The 26,617-nt window shown below is 36.2% G+C and overlaps 3 protein-coding genes across 19 annotated transcripts; 2 read left to right on the top strand and 1 right to left on the bottom strand.

Annotated features, from left to right (window-relative positions):
* Nucleotides 1–29: 29 nt before the first annotated feature.
* LOC113120923 (leukocyte elastase inhibitor-like) lies at nt 30–6,636 on the top strand. 2 transcript variants are annotated; one of them, XM_026291063.1, is made up of 7 exons: nt 30–689; nt 792–975; nt 3,659–3,796; nt 4,062–4,179; nt 4,825–4,967; nt 5,103–5,270; nt 5,384–5,791. In XM_026291063.1, exons 2-7 carry the CDS (start codon nt 808–810, stop codon nt 5,789–5,791), a joined length of 1,143 nt encoding a protein of 380 aa, XP_026146848.1. In that variant the 5' UTR covers nt 30–689; nt 792–807. The 2 variants fall into 2 exon arrangements, with proteins under 2 accessions (XP_026146848.1, XP_026146850.1); XM_026291065.1 differs by lacking the exon at nt 30–689 and having other exon boundaries at nt 808–975; nt 5,384–6,636.
* A 1,739-nt stretch (nt 6,637–8,375) lies between these two features.
* On the bottom strand, nt 8,376–20,678 carry LOC113120921 (tripartite motif-containing protein 65-like). Of its 9 annotated transcripts, none has more exons than XM_026291055.1 (16): nt 20,605–20,678; nt 17,719–18,395; nt 13,839–13,934; nt 13,465–13,698; nt 13,178–13,337; nt 12,955–13,086; nt 12,694–12,789; nt 12,454–12,582; nt 12,253–12,357; nt 10,551–10,670; nt 10,315–10,410; nt 9,652–9,771; nt 9,364–9,459; nt 9,158–9,262; nt 8,757–8,843; nt 8,376–8,682 (listed from the first exon to the last, which is right to left on the bottom strand). In XM_026291055.1, the coding sequence occupies exons 2-16, from the start codon at nt 18,280–18,282 to the stop codon at nt 8,657–8,659; spliced, it is 2,166 nt and encodes a 721-aa protein (XP_026146840.1). In that variant the 5' UTR covers nt 18,283–18,395; nt 20,605–20,678; the 3' UTR covers nt 8,376–8,656. The 9 variants fall into 9 exon arrangements, with proteins under 9 accessions (XP_026146840.1, XP_026146839.1, XP_026146842.1 ...); XM_026291054.1 differs by lacking the exon at nt 20,605–20,678 and adding an exon at nt 18,552–19,080; XM_026291057.1 differs by lacking the exons at nt 9,652–9,771; nt 20,605–20,678 and adding an exon at nt 18,552–19,081.
* LOC113120924 (cell division cycle-associated protein 4-like) lies at nt 19,651–25,126 on the top strand. 8 transcript variants are annotated; one of them, XM_026291070.1, is made up of 4 exons: nt 19,664–20,110; nt 21,640–21,664; nt 22,139–22,225; nt 22,900–25,126. In XM_026291070.1, the coding sequence occupies exon 4, from the start codon at nt 22,907–22,909 to the stop codon at nt 23,771–23,773; it is 867 nt and encodes a 288-aa protein (XP_026146855.1). In that variant the 5' UTR covers nt 19,664–20,110; nt 21,640–21,664; nt 22,139–22,225; nt 22,900–22,906; the 3' UTR covers nt 23,774–25,126. The 8 variants fall into 8 exon arrangements, with proteins under 8 accessions (XP_026146858.1, XP_026146855.1, XP_026146857.1 ...); XM_026291069.1 differs by lacking the exons at nt 19,664–20,110; nt 22,139–22,225 and adding exons at nt 20,474–20,496; nt 20,609–20,719 and having other exon boundaries at nt 22,900–25,124; XM_026291067.1 differs by lacking the exon at nt 19,664–20,110 and adding exons at nt 20,474–20,496; nt 20,609–20,719 and having other exon boundaries at nt 21,640–22,225; nt 22,900–25,124.
* Nucleotides 25,127–26,617: the final 1,491 nt, after the last annotated feature.

The following is a 26,617-nucleotide window of genomic DNA, read 5'->3' as shown; positions in this document are numbered from 1 at the left end:
ATTGCTTCTATTGTTCTCATTTGTAAGTCGCTTTGGATAAAAGTGTTTGTTAAATGATTAAATGTAAATATCAAATATATGGAAACACTTTAGATTAGGGAACACAATTCACTATTAACTAGTTCTTTATTATCATGCATATTACTAGTATATTGGCTGCTTATTAGAACTTATGAAGCACATTAAGGTCTGATTCTGCATGGCCATATTCTAGATCCCTTAATACGACCCTATACCTTAACATACTTCAACAACTACCTTATTATCAATATAGTTACAGCAAATGAGTTAATAGTAAATAGCCTGTGTTCCCTAATCTAAAGTGTTACCAAAATGATGTACTAGTCACAATTGGAATAGGCTACTGTAATTTAAATAGTAGTCAGAACTGAATAGCTGAAATCAGAAAGGCAGATCCCCGTAGAAATCACTGGCAAAAATGTAAATGTCATTAACACTGGTTCTTTATTTACCTCCGAAAGAACGACTAATGTGAAGTCAAAAGTATAGCCTATAATTTAAAGCAACTGTATAGTTTTGGTGCCCTCTATAGTACATAATTATGTATTATTGATATGACAGATGTAATAAAGGGTAAAATTAAGAAGGAAGTGAAACCTTGCCAATGGGTGGGGTGCTTTTCATCCAAAACACAGTCTACTCCGACAACACAAAGAAGCAGAGTGACAGTAAGAAGCTCTAAAACATAGATTATGCTAACAAGCAACTTTTCCTACTAACTAGCGGTGAAGTTGAAGTAAACGACCTCTTTGTTTCTGCGCACTGTCGAGCGAGTTGTCATCAGTCATGGAGGGTCTGTCTCGTGCTAACAGTCTCTTCGCTCTGGATCTCTATCGGGCTCTGAGCAAGAGCAACGCTGCGGGAAACATGTTCTTTTCTCCCCTGAGCATCAGCGCAGCGCTCAGCATGGTCTACTTGGGAGCCCGAGGAGACACTGCCAAAGAAATGGAAAAGGTATAAGGAACTGACACATTACCCTTGGTAGCTTATATTATTGTTTTTTACGATTGTCAAGTTTCTGCAAATTCCGCTGTCGACATCTAATTTAGCAACATTTAGGACTATTAAGATTTTTTGATTTTTTTACTGCCATTAAAGACAGTACAGGAAGTACTAACATACTGCGCAGTTAAAATAATGTATAACGGTTATTTGTATTTACTGTAGTGAGGTTTATTTGCATGAATAGGCACACTAAAACTTACACACACACATGCTGCATTTATTTAAGTTAAATACATTTGTTTTTCTTTTGATTTTGATTTGATGAAAGCATGTGCGTCGGAACCATATGTTAGACCAGAGCCACCCACAGTTTAATTCCGATGATACTGGACCCACTCACTTTTACTGTCTTTATCCCTTGTTCGTTTGGGGGTGACACGCGTAGCTACTGTTTGGGTCCCCAGAGATTAAAATGTAATTTTTTAACAAAATAATAGTAAAATAATAATAATAATTTTACTCAGTTTATTAATGCTCCACATTTGTACAGTTATTCGTACAAATAAATGTAAAAATACATATATATATTTTTTTATATAAAAACAGCTTTTTTTGCAATTGTTTCCATCTACTTTAAAACAAACACTTTTAAAATAAAAATAAAAATGAAATTTCAACTACAGCCACAATATGGCTCTAATTGGCTCACTTGCATAGCATAATTCTGAGTATTCTACTTGCACACACACAGCATTGAACACACACCCAGAGCAGTGGACAGCCGTTTATGCTGCGGTGCCAATGGAGCAAGGGCACCTCAGTCATGTTATTGAGGATGGAGAGAGCACTCTATATTCACTCCCTCCATCTACATTTCCTGCCTGCCCAAGACCCGAACTCACAACCTTTTGGTTTATAAATCCAACTCTCTAACTATTAGGCCACAACTTTCCCCCACCACAGATCTTGTATAGATATTGTCAAAAGTTGTTTATTTTGATCTATGTTAAGAGATGATGAAACCATTATTGTAACAAATGATTCTTTGTAACAGTTTAGCATTTATTGTACTGAAATAGCATTTTTTGCAGTTATGACAGGATTACAGTCAACCCTGCAAGTGGTGGTGTATGTTTGTATAGTGTGTTTATGGGTGTGTGTTTGCATTTATTCTTCATTGTGGATGTGCTGTGGTGTCACTCAATCATTTCTGTGTGTGTTCTTTGTTGTAGCTGATATTAATTTCAAAACTGTGTAAGAGAGAGCCACTTATGCCATTTTTTTCATTTCTTATGAGTGGGTTTTATGGGTCTGTGGGGTGGTGTGGGGGTCATGTGTGTTTTAACTCCATTGTGGTTGTGAAGTGTTGCCAGATATTGTGTGTTGTCTGCATTGTAACTGACATTTTTAACAAATTATGTAACAAAAGAAAATCTATATTTTTAATAGTATTCAGTTGATGGCAATGTTTGATTTTTGGGGGGTTGGGGAGGATATGTGCGCGAGTGTAATTGTTCTGCATTGTGAATGTGTGGAAGGTTTGTCATTTATTTTTCGTGTATTTTGTAGTCTGCATTGTGGTGGATTTATTGATTTTATTTGACAAATTAAAAATTAAAGGTATCGATTTTATCATTTCCCTATTCATTTCGATGTGGGGTCTCCATAGACCCCGAAGAGGGACTATTTTTTTCACACTAACATACAAACAGATATCAATCCAGTTTGACTTTTTATCTTTAGAGCTACCAAATTTTGACAACCATACAAAATCTCATGCCATTTAGATAAAGGGAACATTTTTTTATTAGTATTTCAGCAAATGTCATTTGGGGTCAAAAAGACCCTAAACAGAGTACAAGGGTTAATTCAGAATATAAATCTGTCTTTCCAGAGCGCCGTCAGTCAAAACCGTTCAACTTAAGGAATGGCCCGATAAATAAAACTCAATTCCGCATTTTAGTTGCAGACTTTACTTCCATGCTTCTGCTTCTTCAAATCTATTCAGTGTTGCAATTTAGCAATTTTTTTGCTAGATTAAGCAACTTTTCAGACTACCCTAGCAACTTTAAAAAAAAAAAAAAAAAAAAAAACTAGCAATTTAAAGTTTTTGGCAACTTAAGCAACTTTTGTAAAGTGACTCAAATAATAGATAAAGGGACTTTTTATTTTTTAAATCTAAATTACACAAAAAGAGGAAACCATTGAACAGCTAGCCAGCCAAACAGCACATCAACCTGAAGAGAGCTGGATAAAGATGCCTAACAGTGCAAACATACAATGTGTATTAAGTTGCTAGTTATATAATTGGTCAATAATAAATGCAAATTTATGATACAGTATGTTATTAGCTTGTGTATATATAATTATTGTTCAGTTAGGTACACTGTAAGAAAAATTGTTTAGAATGTTCAGTTTAACTAGCTAATAAGAAAATACATAAAATGTGTAACTGTTCAATAATTCAATGTTTTCAAAGTCCGTAAATATATATTTATAATATTTGTATGAACAAATAACACACACACACACTTATTTATATATATATATATATATATATATATAAATCTTTCATATTGGCTACTTGTATTACTTGGTATTTAAATTTTAATTGAATAAGTCAGAATGAAATGTGACATTTTGTGACAGTCTCGCAGGTTTTTTGAGAGGTTTTATAAAATTTGTTTTGCAGGTTTTGTCCTTCAGTTCTGTCTCTGATGTTCACTCTCATTTTGAGAGCCTCACCTCAGCAATCAACAGTCCATCAGCCTCCTACATCCTCAAACTGGCCAACCGCCTCTACGGAGAGAAAACCTTCTGCTTCTTACCTGTGAGTCCATTTCATAGATGTGGAATAACATTTTAACAAGGGCTCCTGCAGCTTATGTCAAAGATGCACACATCATGCACATGCAAAGAGGGCCTCAGTGAACCATGTAAATATCCACATAAATTAAATTCATGCAATTTCAAATATTTTATAAAATCAAATCTTTGATATTGTCCTCCGGTCTTGCTCATTAGAGGGTGCTCTATTCTGCCTGTAATAATGTGAGACTTTCATGCATATCTTTTTGTGTGTGTGTATTATGTAGGAGTATTTGGACTCCACTCTGAAGCTGTACCATGCTGACCTTCAGGCTGTGGACTTCATTGGAGCATCGGACGAGTCACGACAGCTCATTAACAAATGGGTGGAAGAGCAGACAGAGAGTGAGAAATAAATAACATCAAATCTATCAGAATGTGGATGGGAATGTTTATTGGCGAATCACTCTCAGCTTTATAGGCTTTATGTGAAAGTATATTTAGTATATGACTGTATATACAAAGTCACTTTTACCGACTTTTAAATTAAATGTTCCCGCCTGGTGGATTGACCTCCCCAACTCAATCCGAGCAAGCCGAGTCCTTAGCCATCTTCAAGAATCGGCTTAAAACCCATCTCTTCCATCTTTATTTGACCCTCTAACTTTATCACTCACTATTCTAATTCTATTCTTAAAAAAAAAAACTAACTATTTTTCTAATCTTTTTGTATTCTATTTTCTTTTCGTTCATTATGCAATTATATGTGGGCGTGTATATATATATATATATATATATATATATATATATATATATATATATATATATATATATATATACTAACTGAGACTTGTTATAACACTTATATTTCATTGCTCTTTTTGTTGTTTTTGATTGCTTCCACTGTCTTCATTTGTAAAGTCGCTTTGGATAAAAGGGTCTGTTAAATGAATAAATGTAGTGTAAGTGTAAATGTAGATGCATACGTTCATGCAAATGATCAGAACACTATAAATAATGCATGCTTTTTTTGTTTGTTTTATTTTTCAGATAAAATTAAAGATCTTATTCAGCCGAGTATGATAAGTGGGCGGACCATACTAGTTCTGGTTAATGCCATCTACTTTAAAGGAAACTGGAAACACGTATTTGAAGCAGGAAACACTAAAGAAATGCCATTTAAAATAAACCAGGTGCAATCTGCATTTTGTTTCAAGGGTGCAACAGCATATGAAAAATTTCTATAAAGCTGATGTTGAACTTTGTAAAAGTCATTTTTATATATATATTATTCATTACATCATTTGATAACATTTGTCTTCAATCAGAATGAGAGCCGGCCTGTGCAAATGATGTACCGGGAAGAGACATTCCCTTTCAGAGACATCCCAGAGTGTAATCTGAAGGTGCTGGAGTTACCATATGAAAAGGAAGAACTCAGCATGTTCATCCTTCTTCCAAACGAAACTCAGGATGGCTCTGACCCTCTTCAGAAGGTCAGCAAAAAGTGTTGTGAGCAGAAAGAATTGATAGTTTGAATCCTATGGAATAGTATGGTTCTGTGTATGTTTCTTTTTTTTTTCAGCATGTATGTCTGTGTGTTTTACAGCTGGAGAGCGAGTTGACGCTTGACAAGCTGCTTGACTGGACCAGAAAAGACAAAATGGAAACATGGATGGATATCAGAGTCCATTTGCCAAAGTTCAAAATGGAAGTTGATACCTCCCTATCAGAAAAACTGCAAGAGATGGGTATGACCTCTGTGTTTCAGGACACAATGGCTGATCTGACAGGCATGAGCAGTCAGTGTGGGCTCGTCCTTTCAGCAGTGATCCACAAAGCTTTTATTGAGGTGAATGAGGAAGGCACAGAGGCAGCAGCAGCCACTGCAGCCTTTATATTTCTGTGTGGCCGCAGTTCAGAAAGTTTCACGGCAGATCACCCTTTCTTGTTCTTCATCAGGCACAACCCCACTAACAGCATCCTCTTCTTTGGCAGATTCAGAGGCCCATCCTAAAATGTTTTTTTTTTTTTTTTTTCTTTTTTTAAAGAATAAGAAATTATGTTTTTGTTTCAATATTTCAGCAGACAAAATTATTCAGAACATTTGTTTTTGTTTTTCTGATCACAAATGGCATTATTACAGAGCATTTATTGTAATGACAGTGAAAGTGACTTGACATGTGGCCAAGTGCTGACCCAAACTCGGAATTCGTGCTCTGCATTTATCCCATCCAAAGTGCACACACATCAGTGAACACAGTTTGTCTCAAATCGTTTTAGGGAAAACTGGCAAAATAAAGACTGTATTGTCTTTTATGAAGAGTCATATCCTCTTTTATTCACTTTGTGTGGCTGAATCCGTGTAGAGCTGACTCAGAACACAAAGTAGTGCACAAAAAGAGAGTTCTGAAATGTATGTTTTTCAGAAAATATAAACAATAATGCCCAAATGGTTAGAAAAATGTAGATTTTTTTTTGTTTCTTATGCTCACCATGGCTGCATTTATTTGATCATAAATACAGTAAAAAAAATTATTTCTGTTATGCAAAGCTGATTTTGCATACTCCAGTCTTTAGTGTCACATGATCTTTCAGAAATCAATTCAAGTTTATTTGTATAGTGCTTTGACAATACATATAATTTCATAGCAGCTATACATAATTTTTTTCTAGGGTGCTACAAATCATGCATTTATAAAAAAAAATAAAAATTCAGGTTGTGTTGTTAATCATGTATGGCATGCATATATTGCTTATATTTTCGTTTTACAATCTGTTTAATAAAAATATTGAAAGAAAATCATGCATTTATTCAATGTGTTGGCCTATTCATGCAGAATAAAACAAGTTTAGAGCAAAGATCAGTGTTGGGGAATGTTTCTTTTAAAAGTAATGCATTACTATATTGCGTTACTCCATAAAAAGCAACGATTTCTTCGATTATTGCTGGGATAATAATAGTGAAGTATGGGCATTTCATTACTATTGACAACTGAGACAATAGAGAAAGCGAGTCCATGGTGTGATATGAGAGACATGAAAGTAACACCTGTTTTAGTAACCCAGATGAGAGGACTGATAAACAGCATTGCAATAATCGACAGCAAATTAAGAAATATCTGACTAGTGAATGTCAACGTAGACCAATCAGAGTCAAGTACTCCAGAGAGTGTGTAATAATAATGTATAACTTTTGATAAGCAGTCACTTTTCCTTAAAAGTGTCATCATAAAATCGGACTTTTATAGATTTAAAGTGCTGTAATCAGGTCCCCGATGCATCCTGAAACCATTGAAACGTGAAAAAGATTAATCCAGTATAGCCTAACTTTGTATTGGTAAGCCTTTTTCTGCAAGTGCCAGAGAAAACAAGGCGTCTGACTATTTCTCTCCCTAGGTGACGTGAAAAATGGATCTCATTATAATACCTGTAATTTTATACCCACGGTGCCATCAGTTTAATTTTGGAAGCGACAACGATGTACTAGCTCTAATGCCATGGTGAAAGTTTGAGCAAAACATGGTAACTGTTCTGTCTTTGGTTGCAAGAACAAACACAGAACACTATTTAGAGTCCCAGCCTCAGAGACAAGAGATCAGTGGAATTATTGATTTATGGTCTCAGAAAACCCTATATCAGAAGCTTGAACTAATATGGTTTAAAACGCATAATTCGCAGTCTGTTTAATCTTACTGAAAACATTTGTCAATAGCATTGTGTAATCTAGTTGAGGGTCATCAAAGAAAAACTGGGCATCTTCACCTGTTTCTCCTTGCGCTCTATTGTAGAGGGTACTGTGTCGTGGCCCTTGTGGTCATCCAGTAAGCAGTGCATGCAGACACATTTCTGGTCCGTTCGACAGTAAACCTCGAGGAGCTTGTCGTGTTTGGGGCACACTGGAATGACTGCAGCTTTCACCAGCTTGTGTTTCCTCAGTGCAGGAACATTATAGTGGGGCTGTACATGTGTTTCGCAGTAAGAGGCTCGACACTCCAGACAAGACTTGACAGCTTTGATCATTTCTCCAGAACAGAAATCACACGCAATCTCTCCAGGCCCAGCGAGACTTTGTTTAACTATGTTCGCACGGAATTGTCACGGGATCCCTCAACAACTCCAAACATATTGAGCAGCTGAACCATGCCTGCTAAAACCTAACCTACTCGTGTTAGAAAAGAACCATGGACGTAAGTGAAGGTGGAAGTGTGAGTTTGACGTGAAAGCATGTAATCATAATACACAAATACAGTAGTAAATATGTAAGAGCTTGTGCAAGGTAAAACATGTAGTGTTTTGTATTTTCCTCATAACAGAGACCGTTGTGTTTTAAGTAATGGTCGTAGATTTGTTTGAATTTTGATCTTAAGGGGTTTTCAGTATCAACATTAGCCTAGCAAATCTTCGTGGCAAAAACAGGAAGCTTTCTAGTCTTGCGGCCACAAAGGGTCATGGGAAATGTAGTTTTGTCAATCATGAAACTCGGCAGTGCATTCAACTGAACTGTGTGGTCAACACAACTAATTTGTCTGTATTATTGATTAACTTGTCATGATTCGCAGCTAGGAAGAATTATACAAAACAACAACCAAAAACTTGTAGACCAACATGAAAAGACATATTAGCTTTAGTCACAAGGGCTGGATATCAGAGCAGTGTATTTAATTCAGTCAAAAGACAAGAAAATACTAATTTAACAGCAAAATGTGAATTTGCATTCATTGTATTTTGACAGGACATTTGCAATTCATTATTATTAAATATAGAATGAACTATTTTAGATTTGTTTTTAAAGTGAGGCTGAAACATAATTAGGAGTATGTGCTCTTTCCCAATGAAAGCAAAAGGTAAACAGAGACATCCACAGTCACATCCTCACAATCTAAGAGGATCCTGAAAAGTCATCATCTGTAGAAAAACAGAAAGGCTTAAATAAATACAACTAATTCAGGAAGAAAAAAAAACATCTTTAAGTAACTGACCTGAGTTTACTAACTCCATCTCGGAGAGAATGCCTTTCCAGCTTTTGTGTTTCGGAAAATCCACAATCACATCCTCAGATTTGATATCTAGACAGATGAGAGGACAACCACTTAATCATTTCCAACAGCAACCACATGCATTCTAAATGTAAATATACTGCATTCAATAAAATATATTCAAATAGAAAAGTTCTTTTAAATTGTAAAAGTATTTCACTATATTACTCTATTTACTCTATTTTTGACCAAATAAATGCAGCTTGGTGAGCGTAATAATTTTTTTAAATAAAAAACTTAATTATTCCAAACTTTTGTCTTCCAGTGTATATGATAAATATATTAAAGTAGTTGATGTCTCCTCAAATCTGTTCTTTGAAAAAAAAAAAATACACAGATCTTGCCTTTTACAACACCAACACTCTTGTGTGTGACATGTCCACCCCAGTTATGTTTTGGAGTAATTATGAAAGATTTCACTCTGACTCTGTCTCCAACCTTAATTTCGACTGAAACATTATAGTGCAAATATGAAAATTAAGATAATACAGAACGCATTTTTACTTACAATGTGTAAACTGTAAAAAAAAATTATGCATGGGCAAACTACCTAAATCAGCACTGGCCACAAGCTCCATTTCTGAAACTAAACCAGTCCATTTTTTATGCTCAGGAAAATCCACAATCAAAGACTCATCTTGAATTTCTGCAAAAATAAATAAACAAAACATTTTTTTTTTTTTGTAAATACATGTCATTTTTTCTCACACTGTGGTGCACAGTAAGCCTAGAAAAAAAATCTTGCATCATTGTTTCATTTAATTTTGTAAAAAGCACAATGCATGAAGATAGCATGCCTAATAATAGTAATGAAATCAATGTCAGTCATCGCTCTCACTTTGAACAACACCAATGCTTTTGTGAGTGACTGCTCCCCATTTGTGTGTTGGTGTAACAACAGACGGCTTCACACGAACTTGGTCGCCAATATTAATAACAGACTCCAGTCTCGAAGATCCTGAAATGCAAGGAACGTCACGAACATCTGAGAGGAGCTTTCTGCTGAAAAGCTGCTATACTTAAATGTCATGGAAATACTGCAATAACCAAACTCATCATTATTGGTTACTAGTTCCATTTCAGAGAGAATTCCCTTCCAATTTGCATGTTCAGGCAAATCAAAAATCTGACTGTTATTTACATTTAATGTTTAAACAGAGAACAATTTCATATTTTAAGGCTAGTACTTGAGTGCGGATTGCTAGTGATAACCGATCATTTATTTGAGGAAAAATTAATCTTGCTTTTTAGCACACCCACGATCTTATGAGGACATCAGCACCCCAGTTAGGTAATGGTGAAAATGGAAAATTTCACTCTGACTTTGTTACCAACCTTAATGTCAGCTGGAGCATTAATTGTTGACAAATTTGAAACAAGTAAAATATTACAGTATGCACTTTCACATTTAAGTGCACAACACAGCATTTAAACGGCAGCTAAGAAACTGTCTGCAATTATTTAAATAGTCATGTCCTAAAACAAGTACAGTAAAAATTACCTGAACCAGCGCTGGCCACAATCTCCATTTCTGAAACTATACCAGTCCAGTTTTTTTGCTCAGGGAAATCTACAGTCAAAGAGTCGCCCTGAATTTCTGCAAATGCAAAAAACAACAACTAATAATTAATGTAAAGTATGCTGCTTTTTCTCACTCTATGATAACAGGCATTCAATGAGACAATAATCATTTATTTCAACATTCATAACAGAAGTTATTAAACTCAGTGCTCCTACTTTGAACAACACCAATGCTTTTGTGAGAGACTGCTCCCCATTTGTGTGTTGGAGTAACAACAGACGGCTTCACACGAACTTTGTCTCCAATCTTAATACTGGGGTCCAGATTTGAAGGTCCTGAAATATCACATGGAGGTACAAGATGAGTGTTTGATGGAAGACTAGATTATTTTATCATGTATCAAGTGTTTTATACACTCTGTGCTTCATTCAATGGACAGATAACTATTTTGTTAAAGTAGGCTCTCTAGATATGTTGGGGAGAGCGGGGTCGAAAGTAACGTGGGACGAAAGTAACAAAGCAATTTTCTCCGAGCCTATTACTTCATTTGCATGCCAAGCTATGACAGCATGTTCAACACGCAACCCTTCACAGAGCTGAGAAATATCACGTGATTTCATCATCATTTCCCGCAGTTAGGTCCGTAAAAATGTTTTCGACAACAAAAAGTAAATTATTGAAGCGGTAATATTTTTTAATTAGTTGTGTTGTTTTTCTTGTTTCATGTGTCACAGTAATGATCAATCTACAGGTTATTTAGTGCTTTAACACCCTAAAGTTTGCATTATCAAAGTTTTTTAGTATAAAAGTAAATCTGGTTTAAATGTCAGGAGTTTCTGGAGGGACGAAAGTAACAGTTGTTACTTTTGTCCCGCTACAGTGACAAAAAGTATTATTTTGATCCGGTACATGCTATTCCGGTGAATTTCTGTGTCTTGCATCATTTATTAAAATGTTAATGTCATATTATACCAAAAGAATATGTTTGAGTCAGAGTGAGGGTCCGGAAGACAAACATAGGTATGGTTTTATCCAGATGTTTATGAGAGGGCATTTCTGGACATAGAGGAACATCTGGGCAGCTCCTACCTCACATTTACCTTAGTTATGTTTAGGTTTTAGCCATATCTTAGCCTTTACACCTCCACCTATGAATTTGCAGTGTTTCCAGATGTTTTAATGCACTTTTTCAATTTATGCATAAAACAACTGGATGGAAACATGAATAGGCCTACTGTTACATTATGTTTAGAATTAATATTATGCTAATATAATTTCATAATTATATTATTAATTCTAATGATTTTTAATAAAAATACACTGAAAAAACTAATCAAGTTTGTACAGTGGGGTTTTGAGACATTTGATGAAACTTAAATTTAAAATAAAAATCTAAAAATTTAATTTAATATTTTTTTGCAAAAATAAAGGTCAAAATATGTTTGCAGTTACATATTAACAAGGCCATAGTCAGGTTTACTTAATAAAATAAAATATTGTTGTGTTACTTTTGACCCACCTGTGTGTCCCAACCGATGGGGTCGAAAGTAACAATGTGCAACTTATGTTCAAAGTGAAATTATACTGAAGTCTTTCTACATTTCTACAAAATACCACCTGGTATTGTTAGACCACACTTATGAGTTACTGACCAAAGCAGAAATATATTTCTGTCTACAACGTTATCTTTTAAAATTATGTTTTTCTGAAAAATGGTTACTTTCGCCCCTGCTCTCCCCTACTGCTTGGAGTCATATTCGCTCTTAAAAATAAAAGTTGGCATTGATGGATCTATGAAGAACTTTTAATATTCATGGATTCTTCACTGCAGAACCTTTTGCAGCCTTTATTTTTAAGAGTGTTTCTGCTGAAGCTTAAAATATATACTTATACTTAAAAGTTTAAACATTTATTTACCAATCTCATCATTATCATTAGTTACTAGCTCCATTTCACTGAGAATTCCTTTCCAGTTTGCATGTCCAGGGAAGTCAACAACCACACTGTCATCATCTTTTATGTCTAAACAGAACAAGTTCATATTGTAACACAATACTTTAGTGGGAAATTGCTTGATAGTTAATTATTTATAGTATAAGAGGGGGGGAACGATCTTGCCTTTCACTACACCCACACTCTTATGAGTGACGTTTCTACCCCAGTTATGTTTTGGGGTGATAATGGAAGGCTTCACTCTGACTCTGTCTCCAACACTGATGTCAAATGGACCATTTTTGGTTGACAAATCTGTCACAGGTAAAATATTACAAAACTGCTCAGATGCAATGTGTAATATTCTATCAGTAGATGTTCTGGATATTTTTAGCATTTTTTTGTTTGACGAATACAGTAGATTACCTGAACCAGCACCGGTCACATGATCCATTTCCGAAATTAAACCAGTCCAGTTTTTTTGTTCGGGGAAATCCACTGTCAACAAACCACCCTGAATTTCTGCAGAAGTATACAAAAAAATAAAATAAAATAAAATAAGCAGTAATATAAACTATCACATTTTCTCAGTCTGTGGTACTAAAGACATTAAGTGTGTGTGTATAATTTTCACTGCAATTGTCATGCCTAATATAAATACATATCAATATCTGTCAGTTCTCTCACTTTTAACAACACCAACACTCGAGTAAGTAACCGATCCCCATTTGTGTATTGGAGTAACAACAGATGGCTTCACTCGGACCCTGTCTCCAATTACAATGTCAAATGGAGGCCTCTTTGTGGACAAATCTGAAACTAAAAGTAAGATATTACATTAAACCATTCCATCACTCACACATATAATTACATGCAGGAAGTCATTAAGTGGAAATCATTGTTACTTTACCTTTATTCATTGTTTTGCTTATTTCCTGCGTGCAAGTAGTCTCAAGTCTCCCAGTAAGATCACATATAAGTTTTGTTACATCCTCAAAAGAGCAATATGGCTGAAATGGGAAACTCTGCGACTCATCAGATCCAGATGTAGAGGACACAGTCTCATAATTCTGAGGGGGAAAATATTCAAGGACTAAGTAATATAACTTTTAGAAGAACTGGCAATATTTGAACAGTCCGTTATGTTTTATAATTCTGGGTTCTAATATATAATCATAATACTTATAGTGCTTGTACCTGAAGAAATTGGATGTTGTCTTCGGTCTGTAGAAGATCATCTAGAACCCCTTCCCTCTTCTTCAGCTCAGTGATTTCCCCCTCCAGCTTCTTTCGTAGCTTTGTGCCGTGATCCAGATCAGCCTTTTCTTGAGCCTTTATTTCTTCAATCACCTCAATGCTTTTTTTCTCAATAAGTTTGACTAATTCACTGAAGACTTTCTTACTGTTCTCCACGGCCTTCTTTGCAGAATCCTGAGGAGAACCAAAGCAAAACAAAAATGTTGTTTACGATTACAAGATCCAACATGGCAGTGATTATTCTTGTGTCAGCTGATAAATGCAGAGTCTTTCTGTATAATATTGAACGTTATTTGTTTTACATCAGAACTTACTGAATGGGATGTGATGTCCATTTTCATCTTCTGTAGCTCTTTTTCTTTTGCCTGCATTGTCTGCTTGACTTTTGTCTGAGAGTGTGTGAGTTTTATCTAAGGGCAAATCACAAGTCAAAGTCTGTTAAATCTTATTGAAAACATTTGTCAATCGCATTTTGTAACTGGGTCAATATCACTGTAGGGTGCCTTTTGGTGTCCTGAACATAAATAACTCATTTGCCATGATAACTCAACATACAAATTACTATGAAAGGTGTGTTATATTAGGCTAAGTTTTTTTATTCATAACAGAAGCATTACTTTGCTCTTTAGATACATTTTAATATTTTCTTTAGTTTTGTATGAGAGGATGAATGTTGTTTTGCTATGTCCCAGGCACTGCTCATTAAATTCGAATAAGAGTAAAATAGTCAAATAATAAAAAAATAATAATAATTGTTTCCTATTAATATTTTGTTAAATAAGATATTACTCAAATTGAGTGTATTGATCATTTTGTAATAAAAAACAATATTTTTATTTAATAAAAAAGAAGAGTTTGTCTATGTCCCTTGGATGGTTGTCCACCCTGTCGTATTGCGGAATCTGTCCCTTTAAGAAGAGGCCATCACCATTAGTGACATCATCACAACAGATTTTTTTTTATATCTTCAGTGGCGGGAATTTCAACTGCTGAGATGAGTAGCAGCTGACTTTTCAAGTGACAAATTTTCTTCATATAAGTTTGCTTACTTGTTTTGCCAAAGCTTAACATGTCCACCCTGTCGTCATAAAATATACAGGAAGTGATGAAAATACAATATTTTCAAAATATGTAAGTTTAAATATACCAAATTCTCTTCAACAACCAGACTAACTATTTAGCTAATCACAGTTTGTTGTAAGCAAATATGCTAATTGAAGCTCAAAATGTCCACCCTGTCGTTGTTACAAAATGTCCACCCTGTTGGCCACTTAGACTCGATGGGGTGGACATACACATGACAGGGTGGACATAGCATTCATTTGTAGTTAATATTGCAATTTATAGAAATGTTATATTACATTTTATAGAAACATCTGCTGTAGATAATAGTTGTAATAATAATAAATATATATATACATGTGATTGAGAATGTAATTATATTTATCTTTTTAAGTTGAATACATTTTTAATTGTCATGCTTTTTGTGTTCTGCTTTATGTGTCCACTCCGTCGTGGGCTCGTCCACCCTGTCATCTTGGTATTTTTAAATAATATTTAAAATAATAATGTAATCATACCTATATAATCCATTGTGCTAGGTGTGGGGGCAATAACATGTAAACAAAAAACTGCGTCCAAATATTCAAATATTTCTCCAAATAAGAAAAAAAACATGTGCAAATTGTATGAGTTTCTTTGAAAAAACATTGTTTACATAAAATCTTTTATGTATTTATAATTTGAAAGCAAACAAATAACCCTGTTTAGGAAAGGGACATCATACCTTTCAGAAAGTATAATTTGTATCTTAATAGTGCAATGAAAACATATTTAACTGTAATTTATATGTCCACGACAGGGTGGACATATCAATGCTTTATGCTCTAAAAAGTGGACCATAATTAAAAAAAAAAAACATTGTGGGAGCTCAAATAATATATTTATTATAGTATTTGAGTGTCTACTATTATGACATGACATAAAGTGAATGGTAAATTAAACTCAAAATGTGTGAGTATTGTGAGGGTTGAAAGGCACTCTATGGTGATATTGACCCAACTGTTTTATGTTACAAGTGGGTTTGTCTAAGTCAGTGGTTTTCAACCTGTGGTCCGCGGCATTGCAGGTGGGCCGCCAATTATTTTCTGTTCATTTGCAGTCCATTCTAGGGCTGTGCGATTAAAAGAAAACGTCCTAAAATCACGATTTGAGCGTGCGCGATTTCTAAATCGCTTAATAGCACAGTTTTCCGTGGCCCTGACCTCCCGTAGTATGCTATCTGATCCAATCAGAATGCATTGCGCCTAGCGCGAGAACAGAGACTGGGCATATGCCTAACTCCAGGTTCACACACTGTCTGTGATGCGCCTTTTTTCTGAGCCAATGTTGACGGATCAGAGAGTTCTCACTGCGGTAAAAGGCTAGAAATAAAAATGTGTGAAAATAATTCATGTCTAACACATGAGCATAGAGTGAATTTGTTAGTGAACAGGATGCAGTTTAAGTGAGAGGAGACACGTTTTAAGTGTGCACACTCTCTCCTCGCAAAGCAGCGTGTTTCTGAGCAAGCACGACCGGTTTTGTGACAGAGCAAAGGAAATCTGCGTGCGAACAGAGAGATTCGCACTCGTGCATTATTTTAATGTGCTTTCGCGTTATATTTATGCGCTCTCACTGCTGAGCGCATACACATACTGTATACACACTGCAAACACCTGAGCCACCGCTACAATTAAAGAGCTCTATGAAGAATGCATGGCAAAAAAGAAAAAAAAGTCCCTGTATACAGGATTTTTTTTTTTTTTTTTGCCACAAGTCTATACATTTTTTTACATCTTCACTATAGTGATAATTTTGACTTATGTCTGTTCTAGAGATGTTACAACTTTTTGATAAAACTCTGATTGGTTTTCTTTTGGAAATATGTTTAAAATTAATCCTGAAAGCATTTTTGACTGTAAAAGCATATCGGTGTGTGTCACAATTGCAAAATTGATTAAAACAAATCGATATTTTTTTCGTCCATGTTTATTCAATAAATACAGTTTAAAATCTAGCTTCTGAGTACTAAGTTATTAACCCAACAATAGCGGGGTCAGTTAATTTTTTTGAGGTGGGCCGCGCAAACATATGTGTTTGGTTGTGTGGGCCGCGAGTTGAAAAAGGTTGGGAACCACTGGTCTAAGTTAATGCGTTATGCAATGTGATAAAGCAATAAAACAGCTTATGTGGTGAATTCAAAATCCTTAACATATTAAAATAAATTAATACAAAGAAATAACTTAAACACATAAAGTTACATCATTACATCATTTCACGCACTGTGTGAAACAGACTAAACTTGGTCAATCAAGCTCTGGACACACATGGTATTTATGCACAAAGACATTTGAGTACATTCAGGTTGTTTCCACACACATTCAGGATTATGTTTTGATTGGTCATGTGTATGTTGCTGTGTTTAGTCATTCTGAATGGATATGTATACTAGATTATACATGGTCAGGTCAAGTCTGGGTTTTTTTTGGCAATACCATGTGGTCCTGTTCAGAATATCAATTGGACTCATCCAAAACGTGAACAGTACTTTGCTGTTGCAGTGTACGTATGGCCTACCACACACTGTGAATTTCTGTAATGTTTTCGTGTGCTTTGTTAAGCATAAACTTATGAATTAGAGACCACCTTATCATTACTTGGTAATTTGGTGTCCTTTTAAAGTCTTCAAGTGTCCTTTTTTGTTAAGACACCTACATTTACCTTGAAAAAAGACAGAAAGTACTGAAAATACATCACCCTTCAATCTGATGGATTACTTAGCTGGATATAACAAATGATGACCAAATGAATACGCTAAACAATTGGACTATGCTTATTTTCTTGCGATTAATAGCGATTAATCACAAAATTGTGTGATTCAAATTTTTAAAGGGGTCACCAAACTTGGTCCTGGACAGTCAGTGTCCTGCAGAGTTTAGCTCCAACCCTACTCAAACACACCTGAACTAGCGAATCAAAGTCTTGCTAGGCATACTTGAAACCAGGCAGGTGTGTTGAGGCAAGTTGTTGTTAAACTCTGCAGGACACCGGCCCTCCAGGACCGAGTGGGGTCAGGTGACCCCTGTTTTGAACTACTGACAGCCCTTACCAGTTAGTAAAGAAAAGAAGAAGAAAAACGATGGACATCTTCACCTGTTTCTCCTTGCGCTCTATTGTAGAGGGTACTGTGTCGTGGCCCTTGTGGTCATCTAGTAAGCAGTGCATGCAGACACATTTCTGGTCCGTTCGACAGTAAACCTCGAGGAGCTTGTCGTGTTTGGGGCACACTGGAATGACTGCAGCTTTCACCAGCTTGTGTTTCCTCAGTGCAGGAACATTATAGTGGGGCTGTACATGTGTTTCGCAGTAAGAGGCTCGACACTCCAGACAAGACTTGACAGCTTTGATCATTTCTCCAGAACAGAAATCACACGCAATCTCTCCAGGCCCAGCGAGACTTTGAGCAGACTCTGTACTCCTCAGTTTCTCCATTATTTCAGCAAGCATTGTACTTTTGTTGAGTGGAGGCTTTGAATTGAAGGTATGTCTGCATTGTGGACATCTATAGATGCCTTTCTGATCGTTTGTATTCCAGCACTCATTAATACAGCTCATGCAGTAACTATGTCCGCACGGAATTGTCACGGGATCCCTCAACAACTCCAAACATATTGAGCAGCTGTACTGCTCGTGATCTCCCAGCATAGCCTCTGCCATTTCGCTAACAAAACGTGCTAAAACACTAAAAAAGATATGTCCCGATCTTGTCGTCCCACGAAAAGATGTTTATCAGAAGGCCCGGTCGTTAGAAAAGCTATGCGATGTGTAATCTAAAAAGAGAAAGTGAAAGTGTAAGTAAAGAATTGACACGATCCAGAAACTACCAATATGATCCAAAGATAATAATAATAGACTGAAATCATACTTAAACAGGCAAACTCAGATATACAGCTTAAATACAGAACTGAAGAAAAAATAATATTTACCTGATGACAGTACGTTGTGCACGTCATAAACGCGGCGGCAGGAAACGCTGCGGAATCTTGACCTTTTATCTTTTTATGACTTGAATTGTTTGTTCAATTGTACATGCTCGTCGTATTTTAATTGTGTATCAAATATTGAGGAACAGTTTTAAATGCAGACATAAAAAGGAATAAAGAAATAAAAAAAGTTTTAAAGCATAAAATACGATTCGGGGCTAATGAGTAAACGCGAAGATCTGTGTTTTTTTGAGTAGTGTCTTTTAGTATAGCCACTAGATGGAGGCACTGAATAGAGTACAATTAATCTTGATTCAGTTTCATGTGACTATGAACACTCTTCTTTCAGGGTAGATTTTAAGTGTTAAATAATCAGGTAGCTACATTAAATGCGTGTTGTCGGCAAAATGGAGCCCAGGGGACACCTCAGTTAGGGTTACAGGAGAAACAAAAACGCCCCATACTGTTGAAAAAAGTCCAACTGATACTTGAACCCATTTAGGACAGAAGTACCAACTCCACAATATTATATCAATTAAACACAAAACTCACATTCTCAGAATTTTTCAGAATTCTAATTCACAATTTATTTACACTACAATCTTAAATGTACATATTTAGCAGACGCTTTTATCCAAAGCGACTTACAGTGCATTATCAATTTTTACCTATCATGAGCCTATGTCATATATGTTACCTGTTTATATATATAATATAATATTATATTATAGTATGCTATATATATATATATATGTTCTTGAAATCGTTCAAAATGACAAAGGACAGTTTCATAAATAATAATAATAATAATAATATTATATATATATTTTTTTTCTTTACTTTGAGTTTTGCAGTTTGTATCTCCTCCAACATCACCTCCAGCTTCTCAAATATCTGTACACCCCAGCATACAGAATATTAAAAAGATATTTTAATACCCCAGCATATTAAAGGATATTTAACAGATTAAATTTGAATTAACATACTGCGCTCATATTAGTTACATGACATAAAAAGAAAATCACAAATGTAAAAATGCGCTAGAATATTAAGGTGCAAACACTGCCACTTTTATAACAACGTTAACATCCGACACTGTCATCAGTATAACTCACTTTTAATAAAATGTGAATCTTTCACATATGAATGATATTCTTAATGTTATCTATATATCCATTCAGTTCTTCTTAGGGCAGTGGGAATGGCTGAGAAATTGGACCTGTGGTGTAGCTACTCTGAGAAATCAAATTCGTGCGTGTCCATTTGATTTTTAAGATGCCTGCAAAACAAGATGTGCATTGTTGAAGTTGGGGCCCAGGGTTGAATCACAGACGCTTTTGTTCGGGGCTCCCCTTTCCTGCGAAGGCCTGCTGTCGATCAAGAAGCAGGAGTCCGCCCCCATCGGCCCTTTCACTGCTTCAGCTGCTGCCTCGCGCAGCTCAGCGTCTGCTCACTGTGATCTCAATCTGAGCTGGAGAGGCCACACGAGCTGCAGCTTCAGCATTAAACCCGGCCTACAGGCGCGTATGACGCTCGCCACCAAAGAACGCCAATAACACGAGGTAAGCCTAAGCGTACTGGTACATGCGATTTAAATACTATCTATATTATGTAGACACACCGCTTCAGATGATCTCGATCCGCGATGGTTAAATCGCAGCGCGGTCGATTTCGAAAAGCGGCATGTTTGCGGAAGTGATCGCGCGGTCCATGTTTAGCCGCCCCGTTATTTGCCTTTACATGTCATGTGTGTTTTTCCAAACTATATTTCACCCTCACGTGCATTTTGTCGACACGGTAAGCGTTCGGAAAAGCTGAAGATGCTGTTTGTGTTGGCGAAGTTGACTAGCCAGCGGACCCTTTTGAAAAATCAAAATGGCTTCCATCTTTGTCGTCTCAGCTGAGAGGTTTATACCTTTGTTTCCCCGTCTCGCATGTCAGGGAGTCTGTGAGTAACCTCCTATTTATATTTATCTAGTGGATTATTATCAATCGAACCTTCGAATGAAGAGTTTGGGTGTTTATTTCACTGGTTTTAATTTATTTTGTTACTCACCCAGTAGCGCACTTTTTGACCACGTCAGTGCGGTGGGGGAGGGGGAGTGAGTCTGTGTGGGCGGAGCCTGTGTGATACGTTCCCTGTGGATCAATTATTCACTGCCCCCTTCGCTGTAAGTTTGATTTAGTTTAGGCTCCAGCTACTGGAAGAATTGTTAACTGATTTTTTTCTTCTTTATTAATGTCTTTTGATTAGTACTGTGCCACCCCTTGCAATGTAGACAAAAATTCAAACTGTTATACCTAAGAGCACATGCAGATCTTCTGAAAATCATTCTCGATATAGAGTGCTGCAAGAATGGCATATTTTTTTGTTGGCCGTTCTAGAAGTTGGCATCACACTGGTTCCCTTAGGGAGGAAAAGGCTAAAAGGACTGACTTTTGGATAATTGCAACAACAACAAAAAAGCAATTTGAACAATTAAAGTTTATTATTCTCAAATGTCTTGTTTATAATTTTTAATCTCTAATAATAATCACAAATTAACAACTTTGATGACTAAATCCAATCGGCCGAAATAAAAAGCTATATAAACAAACGGTCGCAGGACAACACGTTCACCACCAAAGATTTTCTGTTAAATCTTTTAATCTTTAAAGGCAACAATTTGGAAAGATTGAATATTTTGCAAAAAGTATGCGCATAAACACAACGAGGCTGTAAAAGTCGACTTGTGAGTAGATATTTGCCTATATGTCGTTTAATGTCCCCGACAGCCTCTGAAGTTCCATTTAGAGCATTTTCAAGATTCAAAAAAATAATGAGTGGGATTTTATGTTGCAGAATAAAATCTGAAACATATTGAGCTTCTGTTAACCACAGACTTTATTTTCCATATTTAATAAAAAACCACTGACTTTTGGCTCGATGGAACCAGAGTTTCGAAATTCCTAACTAATTTCCCGGTTTTAGGACTCCTTTCTTGCGGCACTCTATTGTTAACTGAATGCAGTGCTGGTGTTGGAAATGTTGGTTGTAGTTTTAGTTGCAGCGGATGTGTGTCAGCTTGCACTCTGGTCTCTTTTTCAACAGTGCTGGGATGTCACCCGTGCTTCAGGTAGGCACACCACCATGCCCTTAATATCTGGTTAACAGTGTGGTTATGGGTTTAAAGTTCTTGTGTGTGATCTTGGTTAACTGTCAAGCAAATCATCTCCATTATGTTAAGTCATCCCTCTTAACATGAAATGACTTTGCAATACATGTGCTGGTTTTTGTGTGCTTGCACTTAATGGATTTGCTTGTTTTGCCTAGAGTTTGATGTGTAAAATGTAACTCATTACCATTGTTAAGCTATCGTCTTATGTCTTTCCCACCTTTCACCTACCCACCAGTTTATGTAGCTGATCAGAGGTCCCTATGCCCCTCCCTACTCCTCCCAACAATACACACACACACACACACACAGTCACATACACGCTCACAAACACTCATTCGGTCAAGAGCTAGTGTGATGAAAGATAATGTGCTTTGTCATGCTGGTTGGTGTCATGTGTTTTTCCTATACTGGATGCATGTTTGTTACTTTTAGGCTCCTGTAACCCTGGTTGGCTGGCCACGGAGACAGGGAGTCCTCGTCTCAGTACTGTGGCTCTCCACATTAGACTTTCTGTTTGGGGTATCTACTTTCACCTCCATTTTTATCTATATTTAAAGGCTTAAAGTACAATTCCAACATTTTATTAGCTAAATCATTCATTTGATATAGTGTGAATTCATGTAGATTACTTTAATAATCTTCAAATTCCAATCATGTGCAAAGATCTACATTTAAAATCCATTTATGCATACTTTAGGTGGTTGAGATGTGATATTTAGCCTAAAAAATATTCTGACGTTCTGAAGCTTAGGAGTTTATCGTTCCTGCTAAAATAATTTTCAATTAGACCAAAGCATTTATTGATCCATAGTCAATCATATTAGACTATTACCAAGGTCAGTAATATTATATATTATTTAAAATGTCAGTTAATTATCCATTTCATTTTTTTATATATATACATGCATACATATACAATCATTGCACATGTTTTAATACAGTTTAAATGCTTTAAAAGATTACTTTAACTCTGGATTAATGGTTTGTATGTTTTTGTTAGACTGAAAGCACTGAAATTTATAAGAATGATTCACATTTCCATTGGTTTTATATTCTAGTTCTAGTCGCAACAATTATAAATTTTTAATAAATGTAAAGAACATGTTTTACTGATCTAAGAAACAGGGTCAGACTTTGAGAAGAATTGGATGAATTGAAACTGACCATCGCTATGCCTTTTTTCTTTTCTGTAGGCTAAACATGTTCTCCAAGGGCACCAAGCGTAAGTTTTCCGATGGTGATGAAGAAATATCCGCCGAAAGCCTGGTAGGTGCCAGGGTGGCATCTTCGTACAGCTTGCAACGGCAGTCGCTGCTGGACATGTCCCTCATTAAGCTGCAGTTGTGCCACATGCTGGTGGAGCCCAACCTCTGCCGCTCGGTTCTCATTGCCAACACAGTCAGGCAGATTCAGGAGGAGATGACCCACGATGGCAGCTGGCATATGGTCACTGAAGCGTTCTGCAATCCAGGTCAGAGTCCCTCCGAGCGCTTGGTGGCCACTGAGGTCCTTTGCAGGTCGCGAGAGCAGGATGCAGAACCTAAACTCTTTTCTGTCATCAGCTACGAAGGTTGCCGTGAAGAGGAGGTGGTAGCTGACGAGACGCTGTGCTCCGTTTCAGTTAGCGATACTGTCTCTGATGTGTGCCTGGCAGGGCGTATGGGCCAGTGCTGGGAGAAGAGCGAGCTCAGTGGTGTAGAGAGGGACGAAGAGGCCCTTGAAGACTCTAGTCTTGGTTCAGGAGAAGATGAGGAGATAGACACCGAGGATGAGGCTTCTACAAAGAGTCCAAAGACAACAGGACAAGTTTTTGGTACATTTGAAATAAAAAACGGTTCCCCGGGTCCAGACTCTGCTCTTGAGGAACTGTTCTCTGATGTGGACACCTCCTACTATGATCTGGACACCATGCTGACCGGCATGCAGAGCGCACCCAAGATGGGCCCTTATGACCTCCTTGACAGCTTGGCTCCTTCACACAGTTCCCCCACCATAGTATCCACCCCGAAATGTCGTTCTGATCTCAATGAACTGGATCACATCATGGAAATCATTGTAGGATCTTAGGTTCCACCTTGTTCAGAGACTTACACACTTGTCTTAATATTACTGGCTTTTCTGTTCCTTATGGAAAGCAAGTAAAGTCTGGAGTCCTTTCAGGGAAAAGAGTTGATGTCTTTTGAAAGACGGCCTTGATTTTATGAGCTGACCATAGTCATCTTATTTGCATACCCTCTGTATGTTTTAATGATTTTTCTGTATTTGTCTGTCCAGACATGATGTTTTTTGTTTTTCTTTTAATTTATTTGTTATACTCATGACACTACGGAGAGCAGAACAAGATGTATACAAAAGTTGTAAAGCTTGGGATATTTTCATAAGGAGACAAAAGATTGTCTAAATGTGTATATAAATTATATATTTTTTACAATAGATTCTTCTTGTAATATGTTACTGTACATTATGCACATGTTCTACAAATTGATTTTAACCGAAGAGATTAGATTCTTATGTGCAACAACTCAAGTTTTCTGTTTATCAAAATCCATAAACTGAAGCATCTTAATTCAGTACTCCAATATAAAAAAATGCACCAAGTATACATACGGTGAGACATTTTACATTTGTGTGGTTATTTGCACAAAGTATTTTTTTTTCCTCTCAAGGTTTGATTGCAGTTTGCTGTCAATCAGCTCAGCCATGTTGGTTTTGTTTGTTGTTAGACGTCTAAGTCCTTCTATTTTGTCTTATCAGCAAATGAAGTATGATGGGGCCAACCCATTTTATATTGTGACTTAATTTATTTAATTTATTTACTGCAAACAGTGAGTGTTGGCTGTGGTCAAACTCAGGGTGGGTTTTTAACTCTAGAGGACTTAATAAGCCTGATTCAGAAAAGCCTTTGCACATAGTAAATCGGTCACAGAATTAGTGCTTTGTGAGTTGTTTTGCACAAATTATTGGTTTCAGTATTGATTTTAAATAAGTCAACTTCTTTAATTTTGGTGATTGGCTTAAGTATATCAGTCTATTAGTCCTCTAGACCCCTCATAACGAGAAGGCATTTGTCTAGTTCTATGCATTGAGTGTCATAACACTTTATATGTGTGAAGTGTTTAAAATGCATTTAGTACAGTATTCTTTTTTTAATACTTAAAAATCAGTCAACATAATACAGAGTCAACATTTCCCCCCAGTGATTACATATATTATTTGGTTTTGTCAGAATTTTTGCATAAACTATGTTTGTGGAAATTATAGGTTATTACACTTTTTACAATTGTTTTCTTGTACATTGTCTCACACTTAAATTCTAAGAGGATTTTGTTTATTGTATGATCTTAAACTAGTATAGAGTATAAACTTTTTATATGAGCATTGTAGCTTTTTTAACTTTTTTTTAATAAAAGGTACAACTTATGAAAATGCTGTGTTGTTTTTTACTCCTGCAATCAAATTTTAAGGAGATCAGCTTTCATTAAACTAAGTCATCAATCTCTATAAATGCTCATGCTAATTTTTTTCGATTTAGTGAATAATTGATACAGCAAGAAAACAAATAAATTATTGATAATGTAAGGGAAACATGCACATGGCAAATATTACAATGTTTCCAGAGAGTAAACGTACAGTAAGACCTTAATTCCTCCATTCAACGTTAAGGTTTCATTCTGCACGTAGCGATTTCTAACGCAAGTGACGTCAGCAGATGTGACTCAAATGAACGTCAGTGTTTCAATCATAGACAGGTTTCAATCCCTCCGCGCGCAGATATTATTAGATGTCAGAAAATGTTGTATTATACAAGACAAGACACGGTTGTGAGGTTTTATTAATTACTAAAAAGTAGCTTTGCAAAGCATCGCTTAGAGAATATAAAGTAAACAGTAAATCTAACTATAGTAGTATATACTATAGTGTATCTAACACATGATAGGTAAAAATTGATAGCCTGAATGCACTGTAAGTCGCTTTGAATAAAAGCGTTTGCTAAATGCATAAATTTAATTTAATTTAACTGTAAGCATCTTTAGTATTCCGATGCTTGTTAAGTTTTCTTAAAATAGACACGGGATGTTTGACAAAAAAGGAAATGGAAAGCCACAAACGTGCCATTTACAACGTTGTTTGTGCCGTAGCCGGTGCTCCAAACGGTCACGTTTTCGGTCTGTGGTAGTGATGGCCGATTCGTGAACGAATCGTTCAATTTAACCGGTTCTTCTTAGTGAACCGGTTGAACCAGTTCACCAAATCGAACTGAATCGTTTGAAACGGTTCACGTCTCCAATAAGCATAAATCCACAAATTACTTAAGCTGTTAACTTTTTAACGTGACTGACACTCCCTCTGAGTCAGAATAAACCAATTTCCCGGGGTAATCCATTTACTCAAACAGTACACTGAATGAAATGCTGTGAAGACCGAACTGAAGATGAACACCGAGCCGAGCCAGATAATGAACAAACACGCCCACTGCTGGAGCAGTTCTCGTTCTCGAGTCAAGAACCGGTTGCTTCGGTGTTCGGATCACCAGTACACTCAACCGAGAATCGTTTTTGTCGGACGCGTCCGATTTGAGAACCGATGAGCTGATTCTCGTTCTCGAGTCAAGAACCGGTTGCTTCGGTTTTCGGATCACCAGTACACTCAACCGAGAATCGTTTCTGTCGGACGCGTCCGAATTGAGAACCGATGAACTGATGATACTGCGCATGCGTGTAATTTTGTAAGTATTTTGTTAAACATCGGAAAGTGTGATAAAGTAACTATATTTTATTTTGATTTTTTTTAATTATTTTTTTTAGATTAATGTTTCCAATCTGTATATTGTATATAATGTATAGGCCAAATGTGTTTTCAGGGAAGTTGGACAATAATTAAGACTCTAAAGACTCTTATGTTTAATAGGAA

Source organism: Carassius auratus, chromosome 20 (genome assembly GCF_003368295.1).
Source record: "Carassius auratus strain Wakin chromosome 20, ASM336829v1, whole genome shotgun sequence".
Taxonomy (NCBI): Eukaryota; Metazoa; Chordata; class Actinopteri; order Cypriniformes; family Cyprinidae; genus Carassius; species Carassius auratus.
The sequence above is the reverse complement of the archived record's forward strand: the minus strand, read 5'-3'. Positions and strand labels throughout refer to the sequence as shown.